The 16001-nt window shown below is 37.9% G+C and overlaps 1 protein-coding gene across 3 annotated transcripts; it reads right to left on the reverse strand.

The window, feature by feature from the left end:
- Positions 1–1251: 1251 nt before the first annotated feature.
- BIVM (basic, immunoglobulin-like variable motif containing) lies at positions 1252–15272 on the reverse strand. 3 transcript variants are annotated; one of them, XM_010024524.1, is made up of 10 exons: positions 14678–15272; positions 13044–13170; positions 12088–12183; positions 11876–11980; positions 9962–10056; positions 8974–9106; positions 6686–6757; positions 5775–5858; positions 3622–3718; positions 1255–2769 (listed from the first exon to the last, which is right to left on the reverse strand). In XM_010024524.1, the coding sequence occupies exons 1-10, from the start codon at positions 15165–15167 to the stop codon at positions 2479–2481; spliced, it is 1590 nt and encodes a 529-aa protein (XP_010022826.1). In that variant the 5' UTR covers positions 15168–15272; the 3' UTR covers positions 1255–2478. The 3 variants fall into 3 exon arrangements, with proteins under 3 accessions (XP_010022972.1, XP_010022826.1, XP_010022899.1); XM_010024597.1 differs by lacking the exon at positions 6686–6757 and adding an exon at positions 8487–8489 and having other exon boundaries at positions 2001–2769; XM_010024670.1 differs by lacking the exon at positions 6686–6757 and having other exon boundaries at positions 1252–2769.
- Between the last annotated feature and the right edge of the window lie 729 nt (positions 15273–16001).

Consider the following 16001-nt stretch of genomic DNA (forward strand, 5'->3'; position numbering starts at 1 on the left):
TCACACACCACCTCGTGAATAGAAAACCCGTCGTACTTCTGTTCCTCTGAACATGATTTCCCTCTCGCCTGTGCTCTCCCCGCTCCTACACATCCCTGCTGCCCCTCGCACCATCCAGCTCCCAGCGGCCGGGCCCCAGGGACGTGCACCCTCCTGCTGATTTCGGAAGGATGGCATATACCATGCACTTCACTGCTGAAGTGCAACATTCTACCCAAAAGCAAATAGAGTAACTAGAAACCGAAGTCTGTCTCTCACAACACAAATAGCAAAAAGCTACTGTCAGAGACGGGACGCCGTCAGTCCAACTGATTATTAAGCATACACATTTATATAACTCTTGTAAGCCTGAAGTCCCCAGACAACACAATTACTGTATTCTAAAGAAATCTGAGTCCTCAGCCCAATTCAGCTTGCAGAAGTAAAGTCTGAAAATAGCTCATCTGGAAAATAAGTTTTCAAAACGCATGGGTTTTGTTCAGTGATCAGCCTGCACTTTGGGAAATTAAATATTAGAAGTTAAGTCACAGTGGCTGCACACGCTTATGAGTAAAGACATCTTACCTCCAAGGACTACTTTTTGCTAAGCAGGAGGTGCAGTTCTGATCCTTCACTTACCTACTTGCCTGAAAACCTTCACTAAACACAGGGACTCTATTCCCACATGTCATGGTTTAAGCCCAGCCGGTAACTCAGAACCACGCAGCCACTCACTCCCTTCTTCCTCCCGCCGCTCCTGGAGGGATGGGGAGGAGAATCGGAAGAATGTAACTCCCACGGGTTGAGATAACAGCAGTCCAGTAACTAAGGTATAATACAAACCACTACTGCTGCCACCAATAATAATAATGATAAGGGAAATAACATGGGAAGAGGATACAATTGCTCACTACCCACCAAACAATACCCAGCCCGACCCAAGCAGCGATTTGGACCTTCCAGGTAACTCTCCCCAGTTTCTATACCGGGTATGATGTGCTGTGGTATGGAATACCCTTTTGGCCAGTTTGGGTCAGGTGTTCTGTCTCTGCTTCCTCCTGGCTTCCCCTCCTCCCTGGCAGAGCATGAGACTGAGAAAGTCCTTGGTTGCAGTAAACATTACTTAGCAACAACTAAAAACATCGGTGTTATCAGCATTGTTCCCAGGCTGAAAGTCAAAACCACAGCACTGCACCAGCTACTAAGAAGGAGAAAAATGAATTCTACAGCTGAACTCAGGACACCACAACAAATGAAGAGCAAACAACAAAGTAGAAAACAAATTTTATTGAATGAACAAAAGTCTAAAAGTCTCCCTTTTTTTTTTTTTTTGGTTAACAAAAGCAGCAACCTACAAAACCCCTGCATTCCATGACAAATCTTTTTATGTCAAAAAATTAATCCTTGAGCAGGTATGAACATTTGTACACAGAAAGTTACAACCGCTGAGATGTGTTCGGGAAAACAATTGGATAAATTTCAAATTAGGGAAAAAGAAAAAAAGAGACTGCACAGGGACTCCTGAAAAAACAACTTCAACCATTTGCTGGCCAAGAGTTATGTCATCAGGGTTGCAAGCAGCTTTCAGCACTTGCATCCCCTTCACACAAAAATGAAAAGAGCAGCAGAAAAATGACAGAGGTTTCAAGACTGAACAAGGAAAAGAACTGCCAACAGAACGCAGTGTTCAGCTAGCTCATCTGGCTAACGGCAAATGCAGCCATTTAACACTGCATTCCGTAAGCTTGTATTAAGAGAGTCCGTGCTCTCAGGAGGCTCCAGGGTAAGAATTCGGCCACTGTACCCACAGAGCAAAAGCTGTATAGAAGGTCCATCCTCAAACGTTCCCTGCTACAGGTGATTCCTCTCAGTCTAAACCAGCCACCCAGCTAAGGGAAAAGAAACTGAGACCTACTTGACAAAATATGATTATCTGACTGACAGAAGTCTACTGGGCACTAAACAGAGAATGTACATTCACTGTGTAAATCTGACAAGGTTTTCTAACCTGTGTGATTTTTTTTTCCCTTTTCACTGGACATGGGCAGCCTTAATAAAATGGAGTGTTCAAAAGGAAGGCAATGTTTGCTTTTATCTTTATGTCACTTGCAGAACGATCCTTTTTATAAAGTCATATCATAAATTTCCATGCTTTTGAATACTAAGTATTTTCAATGAAGTCTGTTTATTACATTGATTAATTTCAATCTGCTCTTTTGTTTTCACAGATGAGGACATAATACAATTATTTCAAAATAAATGATTGATTTTGCAGTTGTATTTAGTTTTGATTGCAGAAGTACAATAACCTGTGCTTATCTGTCACTTTATACATCAGATCTCATCCACTGCAACCATATAATTAGATTTATTTCATAATTATGAAGATGTATCTTATACCATAACTTCTATTCATACTTATTCTAGGACTAATAGATCCCTAATATGTCTTGATTAAAACTAACTTTAATATATCAACTCTATTATCTAAAGTTAATTTTAATCATTTCCATCATAATCATTATAACTCTGATACCCACTGTTCCTCCTCTCACGAAGATTAGACTTTTTCCATGTAGATTCTTGATGAAAGCCAGCACTGAATGATCGACCCAGTCGTCCGTGTTGTTTCTTAGAGATATTGTCTTCACTCTCAGATTTGGAAATTCCTTGTCCTGGTGTTTGGGATTGTTTATCCTGTCTAACGTTTCCAAATGGAAAATTCCAAGGACCAAATCTTTGCCAGCTAAGTCTCTGAAAGGCAATGATGCAATGAAGATTTCCTCCAACCTAACCAAAGTAAAACGGTTCACTGTTAAATGCACACAGGCACATTTGTAATATATATAGATATTTGAAATTAACATCTTGGTGGGTAACAGTATTCTTTAAAAAAGGAAAACAAAAAACCCTCAACAACACACACACAAACAAACAAAACAACCCACAAAACCATACCCACAAAAAAAACAACTCTGCTCAATCAATTTTGGTTGTTTCCCAGGTTCAATTACTGCCTTCTTTCTCATATTTTAAAGTTATCCTTTTTATCTTTTATGGGCTAGTATAACAGCTTCTGTGAACCTCTTTTTACTCTCCAGTCACCCTCACGTAAGTATCTGTTCTGGTCCCTTCTCATCTTGCTGATATGATCTTCCATAGGGTCTCCACATTTGAAATCATCTCTTCCAACCTATTATTTCCCATAGACTTTCAATGTGCAAATCAAAAATACATCCCCTACCCATGAAGTCTGCTCAAGACTAACACATGCATTCGTTTATGTTTGATCCTACCTGACTGCACTTTCTTTCCTGCTTACAAGTAGCTAGAAAGTCATGTACCAAAAGGATCTGTCTGTATTTTATTTGTAGAGTATTTCTATACTTGCTGTAGCTACATTTTAAGCAAATGAGGTTAAATATTGTGACCAAATATACTGTATATGCAGATAGCCTGGTTCATCCTTGCAAATGCCAGGCTGCTGCTGCTTTGTGTCTTGTCCTGCAAGTACATATAAATAACTCCAGTATGCAAGTACCCACATTTGACTTTGGCCTTCAACAACACTTTGTAACAAATTTGTTTAAGTGAAGTTATTCATACCTCAGCAGTGTAAGGTATTTCATAAGTTTACCTTACCTTCTTTGTTTTTCGATGCTGCAATCCTCTCTCTAGGTGACGAATATCTAGATATTCTGGATTTTGGGTGTTTAGGTCAGTGACAATATCTGCCCACCTGCAGAGTAAGATTATTACCACTCAGCTGACACCTGTGAAACGTCAGCACCACTAAGACTCACATACATACACATGCAATTACAGATCTGAAGCTTTAAACAGTCTTACCAGTGATTTAAAGACTAACGTGTAAAGATGTCAAAGCCTCTGTAGTAGAGACATCAAGCTAGATATTAAAGTGTCACTTTTAATCAAAGCATTCACAGTTATTATTCCTGCTCTTAGGAAGCACCTTCCAAGATGAGTAAAGAGCACCATGAGTCATGAGTTGCATGGCTCACCCTTACCGATTCATCAGTTTGTGAAAGAAAGCAGCAAAGTGTGGTTTAGGCAAGGAGAAACATTAGCTTTTACTTTATTTAATCCTCTCTTCCCCTTCTATATAATTTTGTTCAAATTCTTATTTCCTTGGGGGTGGCGGGGGAGGTTCCACCCACTAAATCTGTTTTCACCAGAGAGCTCTTACGATAACTCACTCCTCCACAGTATCTAATTCCCATCTATCAAACCATCAATTCAATCATTCCCCATTCATCCAGCTCTTCAGAATTTCATAGCTTCTTGTCCAACTGAAACAAATGCCCCCATATTCCAGACCTCTTTAAGCCTACACATCACCTTTGTATTTCTGTAAATGTCTAATTACTACCTTCTTTCCAACACCACCCTCCAAGTTCAGAAAATCCATTTCTACCCCAACCCATGCTATCCTACCTGAAGCACTGAACTTGCTGCTAGCTCTCATTGGGATGGTAGCAGGAAGAAGAATTCATTTCCACAATCAAAAATAATACTACAAAGGTTTGTAGTATGTTTCAGAAACCTCTTCCTGTGATCATTTGTAGCTTATATACCACAGGACAAAACTCTTGTCAGTGGGTTGTATAGTATGCCATTTCTTAGCACAGCAACCACATGCATAATGTGATTTTTATTTTGTTGCACTTAATCTCATTAGTCCAAAATATCCAGCTATTTACAGTTATTGACAAAGTCACATCACTGACAAAACAAACAAACAAAAATACCTGGGGTTTAGGTACTGGGTTAGACTGGACTGGCTATGAAACTGTCAGATAAACACTTTCAGTTTTTCAAAATAATTAGAGAATAAAAAAGAGGAAGCAAAACAGAAGCTGTGTGATTTTTTAATTATTATCACTATTATTATTTTTTCACAGATCTTTTCCTAATGCATCAAGAAAAATCACTATAACTAATTCAAGGGGTGGCAGAGAAGCTATTTGCTAAAACTTGTGGTTTAACCACAGAATGGGTTTCTTGAGAAATAGTATTCTTTTGTACTGTTCTCTTCATTTCACAAATTAATATTAAGCATTATGAACTAGCATGTCAATGCTCACAAAGCTGTTCTATTAATTTATCATGACAAATGTAACTGATCAATGTAATTTCTACATAGCACCCTCTAGCTCTCCTAGTCTGTCTAGCTGAGACACCAATTTTGTATGAGCCAGAGCTTATTGTAAATAAATGTTTTAATTCATAGATTCTTATTTTTAAAATTCATGCTCATGGCAGGGGGGTTGGAACTAGATGATCTTAAGGTCCTTTCCAACCCTAACTATTCTATGATAAGTGCTAATAATACAACAGAGTACAGCCCGTACCTGCACCTGAGCTCGGAGATCTTGGTAGCAGCATAATATCCTGTGCACACCCCAGCACAGCCTGTGTACATCCTCAACTGCACCATAAACTCCTCCAAGTTTCATACAGCCTGTAAGTCACAACTGGCATGATCACAGACAGCTGAGGCATCTTCCTGACTCATGTGAGCTGTGTCACACACAAACAAGAGAAACAGGCTTTGGCTTTCAGCAGCTCACGTGTGTCCTGCCACATGGTACAAAACTGCAGAGCCAGCCTCCAGGTCAAAACATGAAGTTCCTCACTAAAGCACCTACTTCTGATAGAATTGTAGTATATTCACTTAAAAGAACTAAAAAGTCACTTGGTGAGCCTTAGTAGAGAAATACAAATTGTTCTGAAAAAAACCCCATATTGGTTTATATTCACACCAAGTAACATACCTTTTACAGTGTATTGTCGGATGTTTTCTGCTTGGCTCTCCAATTAAGATCCAATATTCTACTTCTTGCTGCAAGACACGACCTCTGTTCAATAGAAGATACAATCCTAGTAAGATTTATTGTGCATACTGAAAAAAAAAAAAGAAAGACAAACATTCTATTGTCCTTTTTAGGATTGCCTAATGTTTAAAATTGTTTCCTCAGCCGAACTAAAAACCAGCTCCTGTGTCATAAACAGTGTTTGCAATTGCATATGGTGAAACTTTCTGTTTCACAAGGCCTGGGAGAAGCTAGGAACAAGACAGAAGCTATTCCTTATTATTTAGGAAAAGGGCAGACCTTCCTAAAAAAAAAAAGTGTTACTTGGATGAAAGGCAGTCTAGTGTAAGATCCAAACAAACATCTTTCTCCCTATCTGTGATGTCTAATAGAGTCACGAAAGAGCCCCTTCCACTGTTTTTAAACTATACCCCAGATGATAGTCGTTACTAACAGCTGTAGAGTAACCAATAAGAAAACAACTGGTAACTTCAACTGCTTCCTCCTAAACATCCATTATCACATACTAGAAACCAAAACCCTCAACTGATACTAATTCCAAGTTTGTGAGCAACTTCCAAGAAACTCAAAGCCTGAAGTAACCTTGCCAGTGAAAATTTGTGACAGACATCAGAGCAGACTGATGAGATACAGAGGACTGTTCTGTGACTTCCCGTGTCTAATTATCCCATGAAAAACTACTTCAGTTTTAACTGTGGCAAAAGCTGAGATTTTTCTGCCTAGGGTATTAGACAACACATAGCCTTACTCCTGTAGTAATCTGTAATTTATAAAACTCCCTGTAAAATAACAACGTATGCCATCATTGTACAGATGGGAAACCAAGACACAGGAGAGATTAACTGACTTACCTAATGTCACACTGGAAGTCTGTGGCTGAACTGGGAACTGAACCTCGGTCTCCCGAGTCCAAATCCAGCAACCTAAGATCATACAGAAAGTCTGTGGGTGACCTAAGAACTGCCTCCTAAGCTCAGCCTAGCAACCCATCTACCCATTTCTTTGGGGATTTTAACATTTCTTAGCTTGATTTTTAAATAAAAAAGTTTTCCTTTATAACGAGAATGCAAAATCAGGTAAACAAGAACTACTGCAGAATCTATTGATAGTGCTTCTGGAACATATTTTTTCCCAGTAAGATACTGGAAGATACAAAAAGAACAGAATGTTCTTCTGGTCAGACATCCAGACAAAAATAAGGCTATAAAAGCTCTCTGAAATCATTACTTCATGTTACCTTGTTAGAAGAGATCTGTTGTTAGGATTAGAGTCTAATATTGGCTTTAAAATAACATCACTAGTGACTGAGAAGCCCATGGGTAAAGTATCGAAGTTTTTGTTCTTGCTCACTGCTAAACAATATAAATTCAAACTAGATAAAAGGCATACTAAATTTCCACACACTGGACCATCCTATTTCTCCAACTGCATTTTTGATCTAATAAACAATTTATTTTTTTTTTTTACTTTGCTCTTTAAGTGCAGATTCTTAGTAGCTGATCAAGTAAGCAAGACATTAACCTTTTGGTAAACTTAAGCAGACATATACAGTGGGACTTCTATTTGGGGCATATTTTTCACACTCTTCTCACACATGTGGCATGTCAGTGAATGCAGTCTTAATAAAAAGCTTCTGTATTCTTTTGTTCATATACTAAAAGCTTTCATCTACCCTGTGGTCACACTCACACCGGGAACAAACTAGATTCAGGTGATTATGCCTTATTACCTCTAAAAAAATACTCCTTTGAACTCTAGAAGTAGATCTAGCATTCTCTGCTCCGTAATGTGACTCTACATCTTCAAGCCAAAGGCAGAGTGCTTGGTAAGCAGAGTGCAAGACTGAGGCTCACCTTACACCAGTGACCTATTCTTTTCATTGTTTAGCATTCCCCGCTATTGGTATCTTCTAATTTTGCCAGGGATTGCCTTCTTATGCTCAATGATACTACTAATAAACACTGACCAACAGTTGAACCTTGAGAAAGTCCAACAGAAACCTCCACTATATACTGTGTTTGCCACTACTTTGAGAGAGCAAAACCAGTTTGATTCTGTGAATGAGGTAAAACAAACTACTCTCAGCATAACAAATAGCAGCAAGTTAAATGCCTTACAAAAGCAAAGACGAATTCCCTCAAGATTATGAAATTTTTCAAATTCAAAATTTGTGGTTTTAGTAGAAGACTTTCCCTAAACTCAGTATGAATATCAATACTATTATCCTCTTTTAAAACCTATATTTAATTGAAACCTGTAGAAACTATTCCATTATTTTATCCTGGGTAATGTCACCTTGACAAACCTGGAATTACTCAGGTAATTGTATTTTTATTCTAAACCAACTGGCACACTAAGTTTCTCCTGGTCTTTTGAGAAGTGCTCCAGCTTTCCCATCGTTGTTTAAAAAAGTCAAACATACTGTGATAGTCCAGAGACCTCTTCTAGCCTCTCTTACCATGCCCTGCCAATTCTTGGTAACAAATTATTCAGGTATCTTTATTTTATTAAGCCTTACATTCCAGTAGTTGCAGTTTATCATCATTATTAGTCAACACTGCAAAAAAAGTATGTAACCACCATCCTGCAGTACATACACATCTGGGGCTCCCGCCATACACAGTGTTTCTGTAAGTGCGGATTTTATCACACCTGCTTCATAGTGGGTTAGTATCGTGGTAGGCTTTTTGCTTTTAGTTTATATAGAAAAAATCCCACCACACATATAACACACACACACACACACTTACTTCTTTTGTTTCCCCACATAATGAGCTGCCTTTTTTTTTTAACTCTTAAAAAACATCTGTCTTTTTTCAGCCCATATGGTCTTATTTTTCAAACTAGTTACCTTCAGTTGTCCTTCAGGTAAATACCTACCCTCTCTCTACTTGGTTAAAATGTATTTAAACAATTTCTTAGTACCAGTCATAGTTTTCTCTTCGAGTTCTCTCTCTGCTTAGTTGTGCTCCATTTTAAGTCAATCCTTTCAAATCACACTGCAGTGTTTTGCTAGTTCTGACATAATGCGTTTACAACATACACTGAAATGTTATCTAGGGGTAAAACCAGTATCAACTTGTAGTAAATTTTTCTGTATGTTTCCTGCACTAAAACAAACATAAACACAGTGTCTTACCTATAGGCTTTACTGGCTTTTACTGGGGTTGCTTCAAATCCAATTGGGCAAAAATAATGGTTTTGACAATGGTAGATGTAGGCCATTGATTCATCTTTGAGTCCACGCGTTAGCTTTGCAAGGGCCCCTGCAGCTACAAAGAAAGATCAGGTTACAAGGTAGACTGCTCTGGATCCAGCATAACATATTCAGCAAAAAAAGACCTAATTGATAATATAGAAAAGTTAACTGCTTTTAAAGCTAGAGGACATGACCTGACAGGCATGCACAAAATACAGTTTTGATTTCAAACTTCTTGTTTGTTTTGGTTTGTTGGTTTTTTTTTTTTTATCAGGCAGGATGTTAAATACAATCTGCCACGTAGCCTGTGCTAGGGAAACAAAATATACAGTATGTATTCTATTTAGATCAAAGTCACATTAAAAGTTACTTGTTGTGCAAAAAAAGAATCAAAAACCACACTGCACCACAATGCAGTCCGACCACCCCAAGTTAGATGTAGCACACATCAATGATACTATTGAAACCCTTACAAGCTTTCAAACGTTTTGGCATCATGAGCTTCTTGGAGCTTCCTAGTCTCAGGAACACATTCCACATTTGGGCATACAATATTTTGTAATGTGACTGCAGTGCTCAGTTTCAGGAAAAGATTAGAAAAGGCACTGAAAAGGCACTGAAGCACAACAGAATTCTAACATGGGATACCAAGAACTGGATGTGCAGTATCCTCCTGTATACCTTAAAATTCCAGCTCTGTGATAGCAGAATATATAGCACAGAATATATTTTATCAAACTAAAACTACAAACAAAAGTTTTAGCAAAATAAGAGAAAAAGCAATCCAGAAATATCAGGCAACTTGGAGCTATTTAATAGTTTATCTCAAACTGGAAGTACTACTTAGAGATTTTGTCCTGTCAAATGCTACACATTGAAAGATTTTTCAGTTTACACTCTGTAAAGTTAATGCTTTAGGATTACGTACCAGTTTCTCCAGCTGTCTTGTTCTTCCCATGAGGTTTATACAAAACATATGAGCATCCCTTGATATGGAAGTGATCATTTATTTGCCTAAACCATCTGAAACAATAAGCTTAAAGATTGTAGTAACTCAAGAGTTATTAAATGCAATTTTCTTTCCTCCCACTTTTCCCCTGCTGGACAATGTAGCAAAAAAGTCTTGGAGTGCTACTAAGTACCTACCACACTAGTATATAGATTGTAGATAACCATGGTACCCTAACAGAAACAAAACTTAACATATCCTAGAGAGGTAAATGCATACTCAAAGCCTTTTCCTTCATTTTGCTTTTTCAGACCCAACTTGGATCCATAATAACAAAAGGGCTGGATGTGAAATGTTGGTCCTATGTGTGTCCAGTCCAGTTACCTCTAACTTTCAGTTACTCAGCCTTTAGAAAGACACTCAAGTTCTGAGATGCCAATCTTCAACCATGATTTGTAAACTACACAAAGGGAACCTTGTAAACTACACAAAGGGAATCTTGTAAGACACCAGAAGGCAAGACCCTTCAAGTGAGACCGTGTTGGGCTTCTGTCATATAAGCCTCACAATGCCCAAGTGTTACACAAGTCTTGTACTGCAACTCTTCACAGCAGCAGTAAATGAAGACAGGTCTGCAATTGTTCCACATTAGAAGATTCAAATTTACATCTCTGAAGATAATACTTCAGTCATAAAGCTATGTTAGGTGATGGGGTTGGCTCCCAGCCCTCCTTCTTACCAACCTGCTGAGTACTTAAAAATGATTTAACCAGGAAGAAAAAAAAACCAAAAAAACAACTAATAAGGGCAACTTTTCTGCAGCAATATAGGGCACTCAAGGGGGAAAAGCAAGACAAATTACAAGTTTAACTTTTGTATAGACTGTTTACTAAAAGATTTATCAGGTTGGTCTATAAGGGTTGCTGTAACCTGACATACTCCTACAGATAAAAAATCTGGATATAAGTCTCCTAAAGGAGAGAAGGAAGTTTTCATGACACTTTCCACTGATCTAACCAGTGTGTTACCATTAAAGAACAGACTGCTGCCACATTCTCAAATCCAGCACCCACAATCTGTGCCAAACCTTATATATTGTCTTCAAAAAATACTATCTAGATCAAATCCAACTCATGAAACAGGCAAGAACACAGCAAATTTTTTAACTCTCACAGAAGGTAACACACCAAAGCCCTGTCAATATGTTCAACACTCAAGTACAATATGCTCCTGACCCTGTTTAATCCTAAAATTCCTTTTGAGCTTAACAAAACTGAAAAAAAGGACAAAAATTTTAGACCCAGCTCATCAAGATCAGGGAACAGCAGCACAGAAATGAAATGGAATTTGGAATACAAGTGTTCTGTGACTCCAACCCCACCTTTTCTTTTTTATTTTATATAATCTCCTGAACAGCTGCACTGCAGCAAAGATGCAGCACTCACTATTTCATTTTCAGTTCTCAAATTATGTTTTACATAAAGCTACTAATATACCAATTGCCTTTTCAGGCTGTTCCAGTGACTTTAACATACATTTTCAAAACCAGGAAAATTAAGGTAAAGAAAAAAGTTTCCTAACTAGGAGACCGGATTCATTAGACTATTCTACAACCATTAAACAAATTGAACCAAAAATCCAACAGAATTTCATATCCACCTGATCTGTGTAGCAACACTGCACTATACAAAATGGCCAGTGCAAAAAACTCTTTGCAAAGTTTCTTTCCTTACTTCATTATCCTAAAACTTAAAGAAGACTAACTTGTGTTAGCCACCTTTTTTTTTTTTAAATAATTGAACTACTACTGTGTTTTTAAAGGTTCTACCTCTTAGTCTCATATTATTTTGCATACATTAACAAGTTAGCTGCATCAAAAAAACCCAAACATACCTCATTAAAGTTGTATTTCCAGTGAAGGGACCAAACCGAATCTCTTCAAATGGGGGCTGAAATCCCAGTATATGCAAAGCTTCTTCTTGAGTAATAGGTGGTAAACTGGAGGGTGAAGGAGGGAGAGAAAAAAGAAAAAAAAAATGTTTAATGAAGTAATCAGCAACATGTTTTAGACTCTCTGGAGGCAAAGCAGTCTATGTGTGACTTACCTTCCAGCTCCCAGTGTACTATATAGGAAATTCCAGCAAGACACTAAGGATGAAATTCCACAGGAAGTCTTGTATTGAGGTCGGCTAACACAATACCTAAACCAAACAAAAACCCAAACACCTTAGTAAGCATTCTTGATTTAGTTACAGGAGCAACCTGAATTACTTTCCTGTGTGCCATGCCACTGAAGTGCCATGTTATCTTAAATGTTTTTATGTCACCTGTATTTAAATTAAAAAAAAAAATAAAAATTAAAAAAAAAAAAATTTAAAAAAAAAAAGGAATAACCATGTTAAACAATTTCTTTGTGAGATACTACTAACCTCTTTCATACAAATCAGTAGGAAAAAATGGTTCTGTACTAATACAATGTACAGTTTGAACCAGTGTCTTCTAACATATGAACCTGTAGTAAAATGCACCTCTACCTGACAAATGTCATTCCGAGACACAAATTCCCTAGGCTAACGTTCTGATGTCACACACATGCAGTAAAAAACAGATTCATTAAACTAAGTGAATTCGGTGAACTATATTCATATGACACAGGTTGTACAGAACACACAGATTTTGACCAAGTATTTTCCAGTGAAAAGAAAAATCAAGTGTAAAACATATCAGTGCTATGTTTAAGGTTACTTTTTGCCTGACCATGCTAATGAACTTGCAGTTTTTTCTCAACAATGAATCCCCAAGTACTTTTTTCCAACTGAAAGAAAAAAAAGAAAAAAGTTTAGAAAGAAAAACGCTTTTAGAATTTCTACAGGTGGGAGGGAAGCTCTCATTCCTCCTGTAGAAAGTAAGAGATTTCAGGTATGTATGCTCATCATATCCCCATTTCTACTAAAAAAGTAGTATGAAGCCATTATTAAGAAGTTTGAAATCAGATAACCAGCAACAGTGTTTACTGATAAAAAGCATGGGGATAATCTTAAATACAGTTCATAAACACTACCATCTCCGGAGGTCCAACACTTTCCTCTCCTTCACATCTTCAAGGGCAGTACGCTGAGGACACTCCCTGTGGTGTTTGCTTTTTTTGTCTACAGACTTTTTCTTTGCCACCTGCTTCTTCATGTTGCCTGCAAAACAGATTTCAGAAACAAACTAATGCCTGGTTTGCCTTTCATATCTTTGTTCTTAAATATTTTTAGTAATAGCATACACCGAGAATCAAGATGCTGGTTGTGTTATTAAGTGCAAACTGGCACTAAACATTAATTGAAGGAAAAAGTTCAAATACATAACCAAGATTGTCAACAGGTTTGTAAGGCTGCCATTACCTCTGTAAACACCATCCTGTTTAGATCATGCATAGCATTAATGATGACCTGCCTGACTGTTTAGAGAGCAGTCAATCTGATTATTCTAATGTGATGAATCAGCCATCCCAGAAATAGATTCTTAGACCACCATGGACTTCCCATCTCCTAACATTAAATGCACAGTAAAATATAATGAAACACACGTTTTTCACAGCCAAGCTCTGTAACCAGCTATACTTTCTGAGGAAAAATTATATGCAAATCCAGTAAGAATAATATATCCCTAAGGTCTTTTCCTTTTTGTAAGCCACTAAGGCAGTGGAAATGAAAAACTGCGATACGTGCTAGAGCAGTAGTATTGCTGTCCCACCCTGAAGCCACCACATCCAAATTAAATATACCACATATATTTAACAAAAGTGACCATCCTGTAAGATATTATCATTCATTTCTTATATTTACTTAAGGACACTACATGTACACGTGAAAAAGCAATGGCAACTTGCTAAAGATGTTTTTAGGTTTTGCTAAACTGGTTTCATACTAAGGTAGAGAAAGCAACAATCTGATTAGCTAGCCTAGACATTAAGAAAAAAAAAAATCTACAGCCTTCTTAAGTGGAGGGATTAGAGGACAAAAAAAAAACCAGTGTGTATACAAGTGTTTGATTCACAAACGCAAACTGTGAAAAGGCAGAGAAAGAACATAGGAGGCAGCAAAGAAGCTAGTTTCAAAGAAATGGGCTCCCTATCAGTGTATACAAATAGAAAAGAAAAATAAATACAATTCTGTAACAGAAACCAGTGCTGTCCTTGGTAACTATAGTAATCTTATATAACCTCTTGTCATAATAAACCAGGTCTTTAACTTCAAAATAGAACTCTGAAATAACTTGAAACACTTTGCAAGTGATAAACCTGTACCTAATAGGTAGAAGCAATCACAGCCCAACATACTAGGTCCTACTAAAAGAAAAGAAAGAAAAAACACTCCAAAAACCCAAGGGGAGGGGGGGAGCACACAACCAAATATAAACAAAACCAGAAGCCATCCCAAACAATAGCCAACATGCCCCACAGTACCCAAACAATGCCCCACACACAGTGAAGCAGAAGCCAAGCCTGTTTTAGAGCCACTTCCCCAGGCAGCTACTTTCACTCCTCCCATTTCGCTCTTATTGTTTGAGAGCAGGTTGTTTGAAATGATGTACAGGCTTTTCTACACGACTTCCTCAAGACATAGATGAGCTGACCAGGCCCCTCCAAAAATAAGTTGTAAACAGAAAAGCCCCTCCTAGCACAACATCAAATCTTCACCACCTCACCTGCTTTGTTCTTCAGATTGGTGGCAACACCATTGAACTCTGATTTGTCGATTTCCCATGCCAGGGGAAGCTTTCCAAGGTCGCCAGACAAGTTTTCCAAGTTGGCATCCTCACTGTAGATTATCTCTGAAGCACCAGTTTGAATTCCAAGTAAGCTAGGTGTGTTATTTCCAACACTTAAGGCAGAATTGCCTGACAGGCAGGCACTAACTGAAGCACTTGGGCTCTTACAAATAGATGACACTCTGTTTAAAAAAGCATAGTCTGAGCAGATGGTATAAAATTTCTCTCGTGTATGAGTCACAGGACATCCCCATGGATAATGCCCATTTCCCCTTGACACCAAGGACGCAGTGGAGGCATCTGACATGCAGTATGGCTTCACAGGATCATGAAGAGAAGCTTCTGGGGATTCTTTCCCAGGTTTGTTTTCAGTGTTTCCATTATTTCCAGAACCATTCTCCTTTTCATCTTCTGAAATGTTAGGCATTGAATGCTACTGAAAGAGTACTGTAGAGCTAAGAATGGGTTCTTTTTCCCTTATGCTTTAATTACAACAGAGTTTGCATCATTACCTCCATTGCCTCTGCAAGGTATTGACAGTGTGCCTGAAAGAAAACGAGAAATTAGTACAGGTGTCTCAATCAACAACACAAAGCTCATCTTTGAGTAATCACATCCAATAAAAGCTGAAATACCCTTCAAGATTATACCACAACATACACCATGTCTCTTCCAAAGCATCTCTAGATTCTACAAACAGCATTTACTATTTCTGAGGTGCCCAGCGTACACCATAGTGATACCATGATGAAGATATAATGAGTAATTACATGTGTAAATGAGCACATGAATGAAAAAATAAAAATATAATAAAATAATAAAGTCTTTCTGGATCACTTCTATTCTTTATAGTCAGAATACATAGGTGGAGTACGAAACAACTTATACAAACTAACAAATCACAAAAACAACTTAAGATCACTTAAGAAGAAGAATAATTTGGCATACTTTTGCCCGTTGCGAAGTTCGAGCTTACGGAAAGTTACAGTAATTATTACCTCTCTTGACTGCAAATTGACAAAACTATCCTCAGTCTGTTTCACTGCTTTCCTCACGTGGTTGTTAAGGCTTCCTTTTATTTTTATGCATCTCCTATTCTTCAAGATGTAGGAAAAGCAGGTTTGTTTATAGCAGCTAAGAATTCCCAAAAGCAAATTTAGGAGGCTGGCTTGCTTTTAACAACCTTTTTTTCTTAGAAAAGCAAACTGACAGCGTGTGTTATCTGTCATCGCAGCACTTCGCACGCCCGCGGCGCGAAGAC

The sequence above is a fragment of the Nestor notabilis genome, unplaced genomic scaffold, assembly GCF_000696875.1.
Source record: "Nestor notabilis isolate BGI_N333 unplaced genomic scaffold, ASM69687v1 scaffold3290, whole genome shotgun sequence".
Classification (NCBI taxonomy): domain Eukaryota; kingdom Metazoa; phylum Chordata; class Aves; order Psittaciformes; family Psittacidae; genus Nestor; species Nestor notabilis.

Excerpts from the sequence above, each read along its gene's own strand:
- BIVM (XM_010024524.1), bottom strand. The coding sequence starts at position 15,167 with ATGCCTAACATTTCAGAAGATGAAAAGGAGAATGGTTCTGGAAATAAT. Across the intron at positions 12,184-13,043 it reads GTGTTGGACCTCCGGAGATG|GTATTGTGTTAGCCGACCTC; the intron begins GTAGTGTTTATG and ends TGTTTGGTTTAG. Across the intron at positions 3,719-5,774 it reads CCGACAATACACTGTAAAAG|GTGGGCAGATATTGTCACTG; the intron begins GTATGTTACTTG and ends CTTACTCTGCAG.